This window comes from Drosophila obscura, unplaced genomic scaffold, assembly GCF_018151105.1.
Source record: "Drosophila obscura isolate BZ-5 IFL unplaced genomic scaffold, ASM1815110v1 contig_179, whole genome shotgun sequence".
Taxonomy (NCBI): domain Eukaryota; kingdom Metazoa; phylum Arthropoda; class Insecta; order Diptera; family Drosophilidae; genus Drosophila; species Drosophila obscura.
In genome coordinates, this window is record NW_024542766.1 from 4,494,337 (window position 1) to 4,511,822 (window position 17,486).

General features: G+C 38.2%; 1 protein-coding gene across 1 annotated transcript; it reads left to right on the plus strand.

Moving 5' to 3' along the window:
- The first annotated feature begins 13,764 nt into the window (after nucleotides 1–13,764).
- LOC111064704 (pickpocket protein 28) lies at nucleotides 13,765–16,756 on the plus strand. Its single transcript, XM_022352458.2, has 7 exons — nucleotides 13,765–14,263; nucleotides 14,324–14,587; nucleotides 14,930–15,440; nucleotides 15,499–15,638; nucleotides 15,709–15,839; nucleotides 15,899–16,139; nucleotides 16,228–16,756. The coding sequence occupies exons 1-7, from the start codon at nucleotides 13,989–13,991 to the stop codon at nucleotides 16,484–16,486; spliced, it is 1,821 nt and encodes a 606-aa protein (XP_022208150.1). The 5' UTR covers nucleotides 13,765–13,988; the 3' UTR covers nucleotides 16,487–16,756.
- Nucleotides 16,757–17,486: the final 730 nt, after the last annotated feature.

The following is a 17,486-nucleotide window of genomic DNA, read 5'->3' on the forward strand; positions in this document are numbered from 1 at the left end:
GAATGTGAATTGGGAAGAGGGTGGGGTAGTGGAGAAAAGCCAGATAAAAGTATTAATTGTAAGTAATTGACTTGAGATTAGCAGCCTGTGGAACCATCTGACAATGCATCGTTCAGAAAATGCACAAATTCATAAGGAAATATAGAAAATTATAAATCAATTTTCTATAATTCAACTGAAATGTAAAAAAAAAATAAAATCAATGTGGATGTTAATCTATAATGTGGCATGGTAGAGACTCACTTAACATTTACTCTCTTTTGCTGTTCTATTAACTTGCCGAATCGGCTTAAACTGTTGTCCGCTCCTTATATGTATGTAGCTCTTGCGGTGGCACATTTTATTGTTTTTATTTTCAGTCACAGCTTACTGTTTTCCGCTTTTTATTTAGTTATTTGCGGTGCATCTTATTGCCTTTCTTTTCACTCACGCACCTTAACTCACTTTTTTGCCGAAACCGCCAAACTGCCGAAACCGAAACTTCACTTATCACAGAGTGAGATTTTTCTCTTCCGCTCTTTCAACAGTTTTGCGGGACATTTTATTGTTTTTAGTTTTCGCTCACTTTAACACTTTGACTCACTTTGCCGACCTGCACGCATTCTCACTCTAACAGAAAAAAAGCAGAAAAACTCAAGCTGAAGGGCACATCACGCCATGGATGGGTCCCGTTATTTTGTTTCGCCTTATTTTCACTCAAATTCCCATAACTGGAAACGAGCGGGAGCGGGAAGCAGAGCTGAAACTGTGACGCAATTGCTGCTTTCACATAGAAGAAAACATTGAAATGAATTGTTTTCACACTTGTTGTGATCTTTTTTAAATTGTTTCTAATCCGTTGGCTCTCCACACACATGGGCTTCCATTTGGCAGAATTTTCTAGCACGTTTCATCATTTTTCCTGCTGTTCACAACACTTTTCCATCAGATTTTCTTTTTAAATACTTGTACACTTATCAAACGGGTTTTTGTAGAGCTCTCCGCGCATTTTTTACTATTTTTCAGGACTCGAAAAAACGTGCATCTGCGCCAGGAGCTTATATTTGACTTAGCTCTCTCTTCCCACTGCAAGCGGTGAGAGCATTTCAGAGTGCAACATTTGCAATGTGCGTGTGTGTGTGTGTGTGGGTTGCGTTGGCGTATGTCTAGAATCTGGAAGGGTGACGATTTACAGTGCGGCAGAATGAGATCATAAGCATAAAAAAACATTAATTTGAAGACTTCAAGTGGAGGAAAAAGTTAACTGGTTAAAGGATAATAAATAAGAATTATAAATATAGATTATACGATTACATATTAGCGTACAAAAGTCTATTAGTTTTTTTTAATTTTCTATCCTCTGTTCCTACTCTGGTGTGGTGTGGTGGCGTGGTGCAGAATGAACTAAAGCTTGGGCGAAAAGTTAAGAGCGCACCTCGGCAGAGAGGATCTAAGAGCGGCTTTGATTTGGCAGCTGTGTGCGTTGTGCTTTGGTCTATGGCTCATTCTCTACTCTTTGGAAGGGTGGGCGGGAGAGTGCGTGGATGAGATTAGAAGCGTACTTTTGCTCAGAGTCTATTGATGTATGTATGTATGAATGTATGCATGTAAGCGCTGTAAGGTGCGTGAACGAAAAGGAGTGTGTGGAAAGAGGAATATCATACTTGAAGTTGAGTGATTTTCGTTTTATATGTATGCTCTCTTTCTGTTTCTGCTCACTGCACTGCGGTGATGTCATTTAAATGAGAGCGCCGCTGAGAGAGGAAGTAAGAGCGGATAACGCGGTTTTATCTATGCATTAAATAAATGCAGCTAATAAATTAAATATAGGTATGTACATTGATGTAAACTTTAATGTCAAAAGAGCTTAAGCAACAATCCATTTACACAAATACCAAATAGCTTAGTAACATTTTTTAATGCCATGCATTACACATGTATGTACACATGCAACCATTAAAACTAATGTCTTTGCATTTGCCCGAGGCCAGAGCCCAGTCAAAACACTTGCTCAATGTCTGGAAATTCAACACAAAATCCATCAAAACTCAAACATAACAAGTAAAGTGTGCCCATTCTCGCAATTTCCTGTCATTTTTCTGGACAAAGCACTGCATTAGAAACTGCCACAAACAGTTGGCTAAAAAAAAACAAAAACCCAAAAAAAAAAACCCCAAGCAAACAGCCATATCTGAAAAGCTTTAAGTCATAGCCAAAAGGCAAACAAGAGCAAAACCTAACAAGAAAAAAAATATATGTATATATATCAGTATATGTGTACGTGTATCCATTGGCTCACAAATCATAACATTTCGGTTACGTTTGCCGCTAAATTATACCAAGGGAGCCGGAGCTGCTACTGGAGCTACTGCTGCTGCTTGCTACTACCGCACACACACACAATATGGCAGTAAATCAAATTTTATATTTCCCCCAAAAAGAAGTAACACGGCAGAGAGCTGGAGAGGAACTTAAGGGGCAGGCAGGCGCGGGCACTGGCACTGGCACAGGCACAGTCACAGGCAATAGTTCCCTCCGCTCAGTGCCCACATATGGCGTCGATAAATTAAAATTTTCCAAAGTGGAGGCAGGCCTGGGGTGGGGGTGGGGGCCCCACAGTGAAAGAGAGTTATGCCCTTGCATTTTGACAGCTAGCCGCCCTACCTGACAATTTATTGTATTATATGGCTCCCACACTCTGCAAGAGGAACACACTCTGACCTGGCCAGGGCTCTGGTTCAGGCTCTGGCTATGACTCTGGCTCTGGTCACCATCTCATTCTCTCTATGGGAGTCATAAAAAAATATGCCATAAACTTTGGGGCTTTCCCACACCCACACATACCCACACACACGGCACACATCAATAATTCTTTCATAAATGTCCATTTCGCCACATATAGCCGAGAATCGAATCGTTATGGCTGGGATATGCGGTGGATGCAGATTGGGAATGAAAATCGTGCTTATATATGTATGTATGATGTATATGTATAGGTGTACATATATACTCGTAAGTGATGTTCACGTTCAATGCTTTTGACAAGCAGAGTATGAAGATCTCTCGCTTGGAACCCACAGGGACCCACCCTCCTCCTCCTGCATCTCTCTGTTACACTTTTTATTTTCATTTATTTTATTTTTTCCCCCTTGCAGGTGAAAGCCACCGCCATCGCGTTGGCCATTATAGTGGTTCCCTCTAGCCGCGTCCATTTATCATTGGAGGTTACCACCATCCATCCCACCCCCACCCATCCAATCCATTCAACCAGGCTGGACTTGTCACCCAACCTCATGCAGAAACATACAGAAACGACGCGAAACGAAAGGAAAAGAAAAATGGGCAAACGGGCCCACTGGTACTGGTGGGTTTTGTGGGTGGCATACAATTTATTGGTTGGGGATTTTGTGGAAAATATTTCTTCTACCGTTTGCAAATTTATTTTTCCTGCAAAATAATGGAGATGAAAAATCGCCAAAAGATATAAAAATATTACAATGCAAAGAGTGAAAGAAAAAAACACAAAGAAAAAATAAAAATAAATGAAGAACCGAAAGTTCGAATAAAATATGAGTGTTCCTTTTTTTTTTGTTGTTGGTTGCAGGGAAACTGTTGAGGTGCTACTAGCCAATTGGCAAAGAAAACCCCCACAAAACACACACACAGACACACACACACAAGAGATATACTGTGTAGTCTACCCCGAGGTCTGCTACTTAGTCACAGTGCCACCATCTTGGCAGCCATTAAAATCGCCGACTTGTTGTACCTCTGCCGCGTGATAAGTGTTGACTGCATATTTAAAATGCAGACATGCAGACAGCAAGCAGTCCTGTGCGAAACCAGGTAAAATCGTAATTCACTGAAATTTACGATTGCAGCACCACCACCGACAGCAGCAGCAGCAGCAGCAGCAGGCAGCAGCGACACCAGCAAAAGCAAATGGAACAAAAACAAGTAAAATGCTAAGCACTTGCACGAGAAAAAGAAAAACGTAACGAACAAGGTGTACTCTATGGTATGACAGGAAAATGGGTTTATTTTTCAGTTCATTAATGCATTAATTTATTTGATTTTTAAAAGTAATTTCAGAGGAAAGTTTAGTTTCAGTGTTACAAAATGGTTTCCAGCAGTGTTGCATAATTAACTGTGTGTATATTCTGAGTGTTAAGATGGACTTGCAGTGTTGGAGAGCTCATTGTGGCATCACATTTGAGTTTTTTAATGTCTAAAATACAAAATTTATTTAACATCTTTGCTTTAGATAGCAACGCATTATATTTTCTTGCAAACTGCAGTGTTGCATAACGTTTAAAATCAGTGTTTGTTCATAATTAAAGTTAATGGTATGTAATTCTTTTCTAACCCTAAAAATCAACTCTTGAATTCTAACAAAGTCTTGTAAGAAATTAAACCCCCCAACAAAAGTACCTATACCCAATAATATCCACCAAAAGAGTATCAAACAAAAGACACCCAAACCCAAAGTGCAGGCGGCCACCACAACAATAATTTTCAAAAACCAAATGACAGCCGACAAAACCATATATCATTGTGCATGGAGGCAATGCCATGCCATGCCATGGCACCTCTTGTCTGATTCTCTCTGACTTTTGTGCCACCCACGAGCTGAACTTTTGTCACTTAACGCGTCGCGCAAGGCGTCGCGTCGCTGTCTCTTAACCAATGTCTGTCGTCACCCAATTTGCCCCCCACACCAACAAAATTTTAATTTCTTCAAAACTAAAAGAAGGAGAACGGAGGAGCCAGAAGAAAATATGTACGAATTTAATAAATTACCATGCAAGTGCTGCTTGAAATTGTCGCATGTGTTGAGCAAATTGTGCAGCAAACTAAAATGTATTTTTTCCTTTTTTGTCGGAGTGCACCCTACCCTGCCAGAGACCTCCCCACAAGCAGAACTACGAGGAGTATCATCATCATCATCGTCTGATGACATTTCCATAATTAGTCGAGCGTGTCTCGTCTCGTCTCTCCATTTCTCTCTGTTTCATGTACCATGTTGCATGTTTGAACGCTTGCCTTGATTTGATTTGATGCTCAAAGTGAGCTGCACTTTGGAATTGAATGGGGGGGAGCTAGCTGGAGCTAGCAGAAGGAGTTTTTGAACAGTTGGGTGTGTCGACGAATGAAGGCTTTTCATATTTATTTATTATGCACACAATTTCTGCAGACATCGCTGTGCATGTCCCTGTCAACGGGCTCTCCTTCAAAACCCATCTACCATCTACCATCTCTCCCCCCCTCCATGTGCGAATTGACGCCGCATTTATGGTGTTGAAATATTAATGCCCGAGAGTTGGTCATGTCATTTTGATTTATGAGTCTCTTGTACGTTTTTATACTCGTATATAACGCATAGGGCGGTCGGAGTGAGAGAGATACTACTACGTCTGAAGCATTGAGATGTTGTAGGTACATGTCGTGTGAGAGAAGGAGCGCCGCACCAATTGACAGACAACTGAGTGACATTCGTGAACGAGAATTGTTAATCTGCAGGGAATACTCCTAATTGCGCATACAAAATTATCAGCTAGCAAAGGAATTTTAGAAGGATTCTAGACCTCAAGTTGGCTTGCAGTGTAAACTGCAAACTGCCCCCTCTATAACTCCGCAATTCAATCGATTTATCTCTATAGCAACTTTAAACAGTAAAGAACAAGCAGAATAACACCAAAAACCAGTAACCGATGGCGCGACAATCGCTACACGAGAAAAACAAACTGAGGAACAGCTTACCAAGCTGGCCAAAGGAACAGGGAACAGAGAACAGACAACAGCAAACCAGAAGCTGAGGCAGGAGCTAAAGTCTGCCAGATACTCGGCACAACAGAAGCAGGAGCTACTACTACTATTAAGTACTTGTTTGTTTGCTTGTGGAGTTCGCTGGAGCCACGAGGTTGGGGTCGCCAAACGGCAAACTGCATTTTATCTTTTACTTACTCTTTGGGGTTTGGCTTTTGTATACACTTTCAGACGGGGATACGTATGCCGGGACAGATGTTGGCAGCGCTGATTTCATCGTAGATCTGAAAAAAAAAATGTTTAAATATATAATTAAAATAGAACACAAATAAAGTTTATTAAAAAAATATATAAAAATTAAAATAAAAACCAACTAGAAACTATCTAAAAAAAAATAATATAACAAACTATCTTAAATTTAAAATTAAACTAAAATTAAATTTAAGAATAAACCAAAATTAAATTTAAAACTAAACTAAAATTAAATTTAAAACTAAACTAAAATTAAATTTAAAACTAAACTAAAATTAAATTTAAAACTAAATTAAAATTAAATTTATAACTAAACTAAAATTAAATTTAAAACTAAACTAAAATTAAATTTAAAACTAAACTAAAATTAAATTTAAAACTAAACTAAAATAAAATTTAAAAAAAAAAAAATAAAATTTAAATAAAAAACAAAAACTAAATTAAAATTAAATTTAAAACTTAACTAAAATTCAATTTAAAACTAAAGAACAAACTAAAATTAAATTTAAAACTAAACTAAAATTAAATTTAAGACTAAAGTAAAAATTCAATTAAAACAAACTAAAATAAAAATTATATTTACAAATTCAAATTTAAAAACTAATTTAAAAACTTTGAAGTAAATAAAAAAAAGATGTTTATAAAATTAAAATCAATAAAATATAACAATAGCTGCCTGCCAAGAGCGCCAGAGTATCTAAAGCTTCGGCTCATATAGTTTCCTTTTTTTTTTGTTCACCAGAAGGAAGATGAAAATGCGTGGACATTAAATATGCATGAGAGAACATTACATATAAATAAATTTTAGCAACAGTTTGTATGCACTGCAACGCTTGCAAATGCATTTTTATCGATGATGATGATGATGATGGTAATGATGATGCCCGTTTGAAGGTGTTGAAGTTTCAGGCTCGATGCTTAAACACGCAATGGGTACGTACCCGACGCGGATCCAAATGGAATGGAGGTTGGAATTGGGATGGGGACTGCGAACTGGGGACTGGAAACTGGGTACTGTGACTGGGACTTTGGGACCGCCATGAAACCAATGCTTTTGACAGGCCTTCAGGGAGCACACACACAGACCAGGGGACCCAACCGACCATGCACGAAATACTTTTAGAGCTGGAGTTGGAGTTGGAGTTCTGGATGTCGATTGCCAATTGCCAGCATCCACAACAGCATCCATTGTGATGCTGCTGGTGCTGCTGGTGGTCAGAATCGTTGGCCATTTTAAATATGAGCACAATGTAGACCCCCCGAACCCCCCAACAAGAGGGAAGACTATATCTTGCTGGGGAAATTTTCTGCGCTCTTGACACTCCACGTACTTTGTCGCACCACTGACTCCAGCCAGCCAGCCAGCCCGCCAGCCAGCCAGCAAACTCCAGAGAGACTCCTGTCATCGGTCTGTTGTCGTGTTGCATGTTAATTTTCTGTATAACGTACAACGAATATATATGCCACGATTTTATGGCCTCCACTTAGCACGCGCGTTTGTCAAAGGAGAAATTCAAATAAATGTCCGCTGATCGTGCGGCAGTGTAAAAATTGTAATTGTCAGTCAATCAATTTTTATGTTTCTCTAATTATTTCTATATTGATCTTTAAATGGATGCTTTTAAAGACAACATTTTTAAGAATTATCTTACTATTTTTATATGCTAATTTTGCTGGAAATTTTATGGCTCAGAATCAAAAAAGATATTTAAATGGTAATTATAGTAAATGGAAAATGTTATAATAATATGATTGGATAAATATTTAGAGAGTTATATATTACACATCAAATATACTGGGAATAGAGTTTTTTTATTCTATAGAATTGATTAAGGAAGGGCACCAAAATATTAACAAGACAATTCGAGTGAAACCATAAAATCACACCTGAATTAAATAGAATCCAAGTGTTCACCGAACTAGGCTTAAACACAAGTTAAATTACAGATTAAAAAAAACCCACTTAAGCCCACAAACTAGTTGCAGTTGCACTGGAATTTATTGGGCGTCCATTTCTAAGAGATTGCCAGCGGACAGTTGATGGGAATTAAAATTCAGTAGGGCACTAGCTAGTTAGATGCTATGTCAAACCATATATACATATAATATATAAGCAAGTACATAAATGTATGGCTATCGAAATGAGTGTGTCAACGATATTAATCATGGGCTTACATTGTCATTAATAATGCCGCCAGGCAACGGGCGAGTGAGAATTGTTGTGCATTGCGACGGCCCACTGCCAGATGAGAATTGAAGTGTACAAATGGCAATTTCTATGCAAATTTATAACAAATAATTACTGACAGCCATATTTCATTAATAATTGCAAGCACAACGCGCTCTTGTTCGCTCTCCCTCGCTCGCTCTATGCCACTCAATCACTAAACTACAATATTTTAAAGATACAATTTGCAAATGCAACAAAACACTACTGGAAGTCTGTGCTCGCAACTGAACGGATCGGAACGTATCTGAACCGTACTGAACCTCATAATAGAGATGAGAGGCGGAGTGGCAGGGAGGCAGATGGAGAGGCACTGTGCCGCCTGGGCACAGTGTGGCAATTAAGCTGATGACGTTGATAAAAATCAACAGCAGTCAAGTTGCCATAGCCCATAATTTATAGCCCACGGCACTGGCAGCAGCAGCAGCAGCAGCTCACTCGGGCAGTGAGGAAATTATCTACATATGAAAATGTGGCGACACATTATTAAAAGGTTGAGTTGAGAGTCTGTCGCATAACATGTCTCATATATTTATATGCACATGGTATAGTATGCTTGTATATTGCAAAATCTGTACTCTGTATAGATGACATACGATAGTTAACAAGTGCGATCAACATTGTGGCTATTTATCTCTAATTATAGTTGTGCCAACAAAAACAAAAACAAAAAACCAAAACAACGAAGGCACGTTGCATTAATCGATTGTTAATGGCCTTGGGGCACTAGTTGACCCAGTCTTTGAGGGGGTAATAGATGGGTTTGGTGTTGCACTTGATGTGCTAGAGTGCTAGAGATTCTGTAAAGATATTTTGTGTTTTTTTTAGAGAGTTTTACGAGCTAAGTAAGTTAGAAATCATGTCTTAAAAGCTACCTGAGCTACATTTACATTTAATTTTAATATTAAAAAATCTCAATAATCGTTTGACAGGGAGATGTAAGAATGGATATTATTTATCAATTGCTTTCCATCATAAATTGTAAGCCTTTATTTTTCTTTTAAAAAAATTGTGCACCTACTCCTCGTAATTTAAGTAATATTTAATATTAAATATATTTGATTTAATTTCACAGCCTGCATGTGAAAATTACCAGCTGCATGTGAAAATGGCGCTTTAAATGAGTAAAATTCAGCGGCCAACTAATGCGAACAACAATTTACATTAAAAGTGGGTAAATACGTGGGGCAGGATAATTTGCAAACAATTTGTGTGCTGGCTAATACTGAATTATACATTTAATTAGTTCTAATGATTGCATTGGATTTTTGCAGCCCAGTCCCCCCAAACGCACACAGCTTTAATGTCATAAATATGCCATGGGATTTGTGTATGCAGCTGTGGGGAATGGAATTAGTAGCAGGTCGTAAAATAAATGTCTTTTCATAATTGAAATTTTGTGTAATCGAGCCCAAGTTATAATAGAAATGATGATTAGCATTTGCTGTGCATAATTATAATAATGCATTTTGTAGAACGTAAAATGTTGAATTACCTTGCGGGGGCCACAACTAGTAATTTTGGCAACTGACAGTCCGACAGTGCCGGGGCAATGATTTCTCCTACGACGAACCCCTGCGAATAATGTTAACAATCTCTTGACCAATTTAGCCCAAAGGGCCTAGCTAATCGTCTGAGGTAATTCCACAACAAAAACGTTCAACTCAACATGCATAATTTAGGTAACAAATGATAACTCGAAGAAATGTGAAGCCATGCATAAATTTTACTCCTCAGCTTGCTTTTACCCCCCCTAAACACACACACACACACACGGACACAGGTAGATGGTAGATGCAGATGCAGATGCCTCATGGGGCAGACAGACAGACAGACAGACTCCAGGCCAAAACGACAGACAATTGCAGATGAAACTGCTTTTGATTTATTACAGAGAAGCAACGTAGAGAAGATGCAGCAGCAACATCAGCATCAGCAGCTAAAGGAAGGAGCTGAAGGAGCCTGGCAGTCTTTCCTGGCAGCCCCAACTTTCTCTCTCTCTCTCTCTCTCTGCTTCTCTCTCATCATCAGCAGCAGCTGCAGTCAGCAGTCAGAGCCTGCCTCCTCCTGCCTGCTGCCTCATAATTTATAAACAAATGTGAATGAGTCAAGTAGGAGATGCAATGCCAAAAGGGAATAACAGTCGTCCATCAGTGTATGGGCGGGCTTGAGATTGTGAGGTTGGGAGGTTTCTGGGCTATGAATGCACAGGGTTATTCATCCACTCCAGTTGGATGAAAGGCAAAGGCATTTTGAATTGATGAGATCATAACGTATGTTATGAACGTCTGTATGTACTCGTATCCTTCACATTTCTTGTTCGACTAATAAAAGTAGAACTGAAAAATATACTGCAAGTCTGAGGAGAAATAATAAATATAAATATATGCCCTTCAAATGGAACTACTTTAATTAACGTTAAGTATTTTATTAATAAAACAACAAAAATGTATCCAAATGTTCCCAAACTCAAGCTTAAGATTAAGATATCCGAAATAAAGAATCAAATATTACCAAAACGACACGCTTATAAATAAAACCACACAATTAACCCCCTAAATCGAGTTTAAAGAAATTTTTAAATAATATTTGTCAAAGTGTAAGACGATTTCTTGATTAAAAATTCAATTAAAAAGTTATTCTCATCTAGAATATTTCAGAATATCCTAAACAAACAATCAAACAATATTTCAAGCCATCACAAATATATTTTTTCAGTCCAACAACAACAACAAAAAACATTATCAATCATTTCCAATTTAACTAACTAAATAAATTAAATCAATCTTTTAAAAAACGAATTTCAAAATTAAATTGTTTCAAGCTTTAGTTGTTTTTATTATTTTTGTTCGATTTTTGCCTGCAGTAAATTATTAATGAATATCTATGCCGGGGGACCAACTGGCAAATATTTTCATTTTTCAACAAAACTTCACATGGATACCCCGCCTCGCCTCCTCAAAGGGCAGTCAGAAACCATTTACATTCCCACATGCAGCATCCACAGACCGACCTAGCGTCAATTATTCAAATAGAATTGCTAAAATGTGTAGACTGTCGTGACGTTTTGAAGCACTCGCCAATTTAATTACAGTTCCATCAAATGCACACTCGTCGGACTGCTCGTCGTTGCCAAAAGGTAAAATACAAAAAACAACAAAAAATCATTCACAAATGCAGACAGGCAGCGGCAGGCAATGGAATTTTTTTTTTTTGTGTCCATTGCTGGGGTGCGATGTCTGCCATGAAATTTTGCGAGTTGTGGCATATGTTTGGAGCACATTAAAATATGAATAATTTAAGCTAAATTACTCAAGAGCCCCAAACAGAGGTCCAGCATATCAGCATGTGAATTTATGGCAAATTCTTCGTTTGTCAACAAAATATTTTGTTAAATTTCGTTGTGGAGGAAAATTAAATAAATTTGTTTATTTGTTTATAATATGATATCTACTTTTATTTATTTTTTGAAGTTCAAAATAGTATTGAAACCTATTGAAAACGCACTTAAAAGCGCATTTGTCTAGCAACTAGAAGACAGTAATTTGTATATAGTATACCCACAGTTCGTAATTCTATAAGTATCACTCATTAAGCTCATTTATCAATTCAGTTAAGGGCATGTTAAGCCCCACCACTTGCCCATAATAATTATCTCGGTAAGCCTAATGACTAATAACTATATTCGACTTGGAAAAAAAAAGCCAAGAGATTCTGGACGAGTACGTGTGCTCGTAGGCGTTTGCTGTGTGCTTGGAGGCAGGCATCACATACACATACATACATACGTAACAGACAGACCCTATCTACATAATAATTTAGCGTAGTTTTTAAATGGCCTTTAGCCAATTGATCTGATATTGAGATCTTGTTAAACAGTAGGCACTCGGTACGAGGGCGTTGTCGGACGGACGGCCGGTCGGCCGTTCGTTCTGTCGGTCGGTAACAAAACAAACAATAAAATTAAATAATTACAAGTCGTGAGTGAATTTCACGCGAAACCAAATGCTGATGCACACACTCTGATAATGGACAAAAGCAAGAAACCCAAAGAGTTGGCTGACTATTCGAAAAATGCGCAACGGATGCCTCCTGACCAATGGACACAACAGCACAGCAACACACAACAGCAAAAACAACAGCAACAGCAGCAGAAAAAAAAAAGGCCGGTTTTATATCGATGACAATGTCCCCGAAATAAGTGCCAACAACTAAGGATAGCACTACGCAGACAAAATCAAACCACGCACGAATGCAGGCAGTCCAACAGTCGAACGAACAGTCAGGCATTGAGGCGGCACTCCTCTTCAGACAGGGGCCCACCATTTGGACCGACCAACCGACCGACCGGCAGTCCAGCAGCATATAAGGCGAGCAAGCATCCCCACTAAATTCCAGGAACATGTTTAAACGATGTCGAGCATTCGGTAAAAAGAGTAATGTACGCTGGCATGCTGCAGTCCGGCCATATGGGTGACAATCTTTTTAGCATAAAATCAAAGGTAAAGACCCTCGCATGGTGCTGCCAAAATTGGCAGAGATGATTTGATAAGTATACGCCATCTACTATTTAGGGTTCTGGTTTGATATTCCCTCATGGTTTGGCGACCACTATTCTGATATCTGATTTCGTAAATATTCATAAATGCTCATATCTGTCGGTGCTAATATTGGAAATTTCCAATGCAGGAAATAATTAAATAAAGGAAAGAATTTTACGTATTGCTTATGTAGTGAGGAAATCAATTGGTAATACATACCTACCTAAATTGAATAGCCCATAAGTTCCTCAGAATGGGGATCCTGGAGTAAAGAGAGAAAATGTATTTAATAATAATTTAATTCTAATTAAATCAAAAAAAATTATAATAATAATTTAGGTAAAAGCAAGACAAAAATTAAAATATTAGTAAAAAATAAAGATGAATTAAAATAAAAAATAAAATATAAATTAAAATAAAATATTAAATTAAAATAAAAAATAAAATATTAATAAAATAAAATAAACTTAATAAAATAAAAAAATAAAATATTAATTAAATAGAATAATATGAATAAATATAAATTAATAAAAAAAAAATTAAAATATTATACAATAATAATTAATATACAAAAGTCAATAAGAATAATTAAAATGATTTAGATTGTTTAATATGTAGATGTAATTTAGGTATAATTTTCTTCGTTGAGTGGTATAATTTCTATCCTTTTCTGTATGTAACTTATAGCGCGCCATGCAGCAGTGCTCTTCGGCTCAAATCTAAACGAATTTTAAATACTAGTATCTAGAGTTAAAACACTTAATATTTAAAGAGAAAATCAACATTCATTCAATCTTTAGGGGCATTCAGCCTTAAAATGGTACAAAAACGAGGATTTCGACAAGATAAGAGAAACTTGGGAGTATTATTTCTACACATTCTTTAAACATGTCACAGCTAATATTAAAGTTAAATAACTTTAGATATTACTTAAGGACCTTCTAATGGCACAATGCAAATGAGAAATTAGCAGTCACTTTGTTATTATTAACACCTTCACATACGTACGTACAATATAAGGATATAAGGTGTGGGTCTGTAATTAAGTTGAAGTACACGGAATACGCTGACAGTGCGTGCGAATCGAGGTCCCTGAGCACCTTCCCACGGGAAGCAACAGAACGCGCCCAGTTTTTTGCAAGTGTAAAAGCTATAAAAGGACACGCCGTATGGCTGGCGCAGCTTAGTTAGTTGGTGATACGCTTGCACGGACACAGTTCACCATGTCGGAGATCAAAGTGGACACAGAGGACTCAGAGGAGAAATCCTGCAACATATTGCCCGGCCCAGAGCTTCTGTCCCTGCCAAGCTTCGATCAGAGGGCCAGCATCGCCTCGGCGGCCTTGAGTGATGTGCCCAGCGATGTGATCATCAAGTCTCGCATTCGATATGGCAGTCCCTTGTCCGCCTGCAAGGGCCTGCTGCTGGAGTATTCGAAGAACACGACCATACACGGCATACGATATATTTTTGAGGTTCATCGTCCCATCTATGAGAAGTATGTGGTGTGATACGGCAATGTTCTTGCGCGGTTGTCTTACCCTGTTCGTGTTTTCAGAGTTTATTGGCTGTTCTTCACATGCATTTCTGTGTATTTTGCCATTTCCCTCATCTGGGATACCTATCTCAAGTGGCAGGAGTCACCGGTAATCCTCGGATTTGACGAGACTCTGGTGCCAGTGCATAAGATACCATTTCCAACCATCACCATTTGTCCGGAAATCAAAATGGAACGCAATCTCTTCGATTATACGAATGTATCGCGTTTGCTCTGGGAGGAATACCAAAAGAATGGTAATGCTACCAGCATGGATGATGAAGAGTTGAGTATTTCTATATCTTTAAACTCTTACCGGAACCAATTTTCTAGTTAAATTTTGACTCTTTTTATACCCGTACTCAAAGAGTTAAGGGGTATGTTTGATTTGTGGTAAAAGTGGATGTAGCAAACAGATTTCATATATATAATATTTTTTTTTTTAATTCCACATTCAAGCTCACAAATGTGACTGACTAAGTACGGGTATAAAGGTAGAGTCGCGTCCACAGAAGCGACTCACAACGTTCCTTCTCTTGGTGCTAAAATTACACTTTAATCATCATTATATCCTTGAAAACTCTATGAAAATTTCCTAAATTATTCCGGTAATCATCTCTTCCATAGATTATCGCGCATGGCTGCTGCCATGCACATCTGTGATCCGGATGTGGTGCATCGTTTTATGCCCATACTCTCCCAAATGAATCCACCGTTTGTGGACATAACCGAAACATTAATCGAATTGAGCATATCGAAGAATGAGACGGGTCCGTTTTGCAAATGGAATGGACGTTTCTATTTTTGCGATAAGATATTCGATTTTGTGGCCACCGATGAGGGCATTTGCTATCAATTCAATGGCCTTCGTCCCAAGGATATTTATCGTGACGAGAACTACATCAGCTACAAGGATCCCGATATTGTGGATTTCAATAACTTTTTTGATACGGATTTGCCGCGTTGGAACGACATCCGTGGCAATTGGTCGCTGGATACGGGTTTTGTGGATCAAGGACAGAATGCCTATCCACAGCGTACGGTCTTCTCATCCGTTGGGAATGGATTCTTTGCCTTTCTACAGGGACTGCAGCACAATTTTGACTACGATTGTCGCAGTTTCAAACAGGGCTATAAGGTATAATAATTATACAGAAAACTGGGTGTGTCTTTAGTTTGTGTAATTGTTTTTCCAGGTCTTTCTCAACTCCCCGGAGAGTGTGCCACTCACGTCAGGCAATTATATTCTTGTGCCCCATGGCGATGAAGTTTTGGTCAGTGTACTGCCCAACTATGTCATGTCTACCGACAATTTACACGAAATCAGCCCCGAAAAGTAGGAACAAAATAAGAGGTGTTGAAAGAAAATGGTCTGTGTGTAAAACCAATTTTCCTTTTTTATTCAGGCGTCAGTGTTTGTTCGATGATGAGCGTTCCTTGGCCTTTTTCCGTTCGTATTCTCAAAGCAATTGCCAAACCGAATGCCTGGCCAATTTTACGGTTTCCAAGTGTGGCTGTGCCAAGTTCTGGATGCCCAGTAAATAGCCTTGTCCTCATATTTGTTGAATATTAATCATTTTTGGGGTTTATTTGTAGAACCTTTGGGCACGCCTGTGTGTGGTTTGGATGACATTAACTGCTATACGGCTGCACAGGATGAGCTCTATACGATATTGCAAAATCAGACCATGGAAAAGAGTGTCAATGATAATGTGGATATAATGTGCAACTGCATGCCGGCCTGCACATCGCTGGAGTACAATTTTGAGATATCCCGAGCACGATACGATGTGGCTAAGACAATTAGGGCCTTTCGGGAGGTATATGAGCATACAGAGTGAGTGTCTATATTATTTATTGATAGAATAAGACATCGCAAAGATCGAAAATCATTTATTTTAATCGTCATTTCTCTTCCCTTTCAGTGCCATTGGTTCACGTCTCTCTGTGTACTTCAAGGAGCATCAATTTACGGCCATCAAGCGTACCATTCTGTTTGGTGTCTCCACCCTAATATCCAACTGCGGTGGCATTTGCGGCCTCTTCATGGGCATCTCATGCCTTAGCTTTCTGGAGCTGCTCTATTTCTTCTGCATGCGCATCTGTGGCAGTTGTCGCGATCGTCGCAAGCACAAGATTCAAACGATGTGCCCAGAGGATGAGACAGAGGATAAACTGGACTAATAGTCACAAAATTTACACTTTTGCCATTTGAATATTTAAATTGTATCTCAATAAAGAAGTTGTCTGGGGGGAAGCAGTTATTTCACACTCTCAATGACACTTTGCGGGTGTTTCCACTAACTAAATGTATTTATTTAGCACTCACGTAGAGTTAGATAGAGATACTGCATCGAGTGCACTTTAATTGATTATAAATTAAAAATGCATTTGATTAGCACACGGCCAACGCAATTGATTCGCTCTAATTAAACGATTGTAACACTTGAGCAAAACACTGGAACATTGAAATAAATTAAATTGCGGAATAAATTCGAATGGAATCAGCATAAATAATGCATTTAACCTGTTTGCCATGCACACACACACACACAAATTCCTGCTTTTGGGACATATTTTATCCAAAGGCAGAAAAGGCCAAGAGCAGAGAAAAAATAAAATAAAAAGAAAAAACCAACCCGAAACGTTTGTAGTCACAAAACAATTATACCCAGTGCTTAGTGCTTATAAATTTCAGAAGAATATTTCATTAAAAGTATTCGAAAGCCAGTTGTTCAAAGAGCCAAACTTATTTTTCTGTATTCAAGTGGATACGAACATTCTTTATGATGATGCGAATTTAATTTTAACACAACTCATAATTGTGATAGCTGAGTTCAGGAACTCCTCTATTTGTTACCCACATCATACTGAATTTAATATACCCCCAGTATTTATTTGACTGCCGTGTATAAAAAGCCATATTTAAATTTAATCTGTTAGCACCAGATGTCACATCCAATGACTTTTGTCACTTTGCCATAAATCATAAAAGAATATTTAGCATTATTAATAAGGCACGACAATCAAAAATATGTTCGCTCCACGGCTTTGATCTTTTCGCCCTGTTCGGGTCGTGTGGGCTGTCAAAACGCCATTGAGGCCGAAAAGATAATGGAAATTTATCTTCGACAAATATTTGTTGCCTTAATCTTTATTCTGCGTATAGGTTAAGTCTCTAAAT

Coding starts and splice junctions, on each gene's coding strand:
- LOC111064704 (XM_022352458.2), top strand. CDS start 13,989: ATGTCGGAGATCAAAGTGGACACAGAGGACTCAGAGGAGAAATCCTGC. Junction 14,264..14,323: donor CATCGTCCCATCTATGAGAA/GTATGTGGTGTG, acceptor TCGTGTTTTCAG/AGTTTATTGGCTGTTCTTCA. Junction 14,588..14,929: donor ACCAGCATGGATGATGAAGA/GTTGAGTATTTC, acceptor TCTCTTCCATAG/ATTATCGCGCATGGCTGCTG.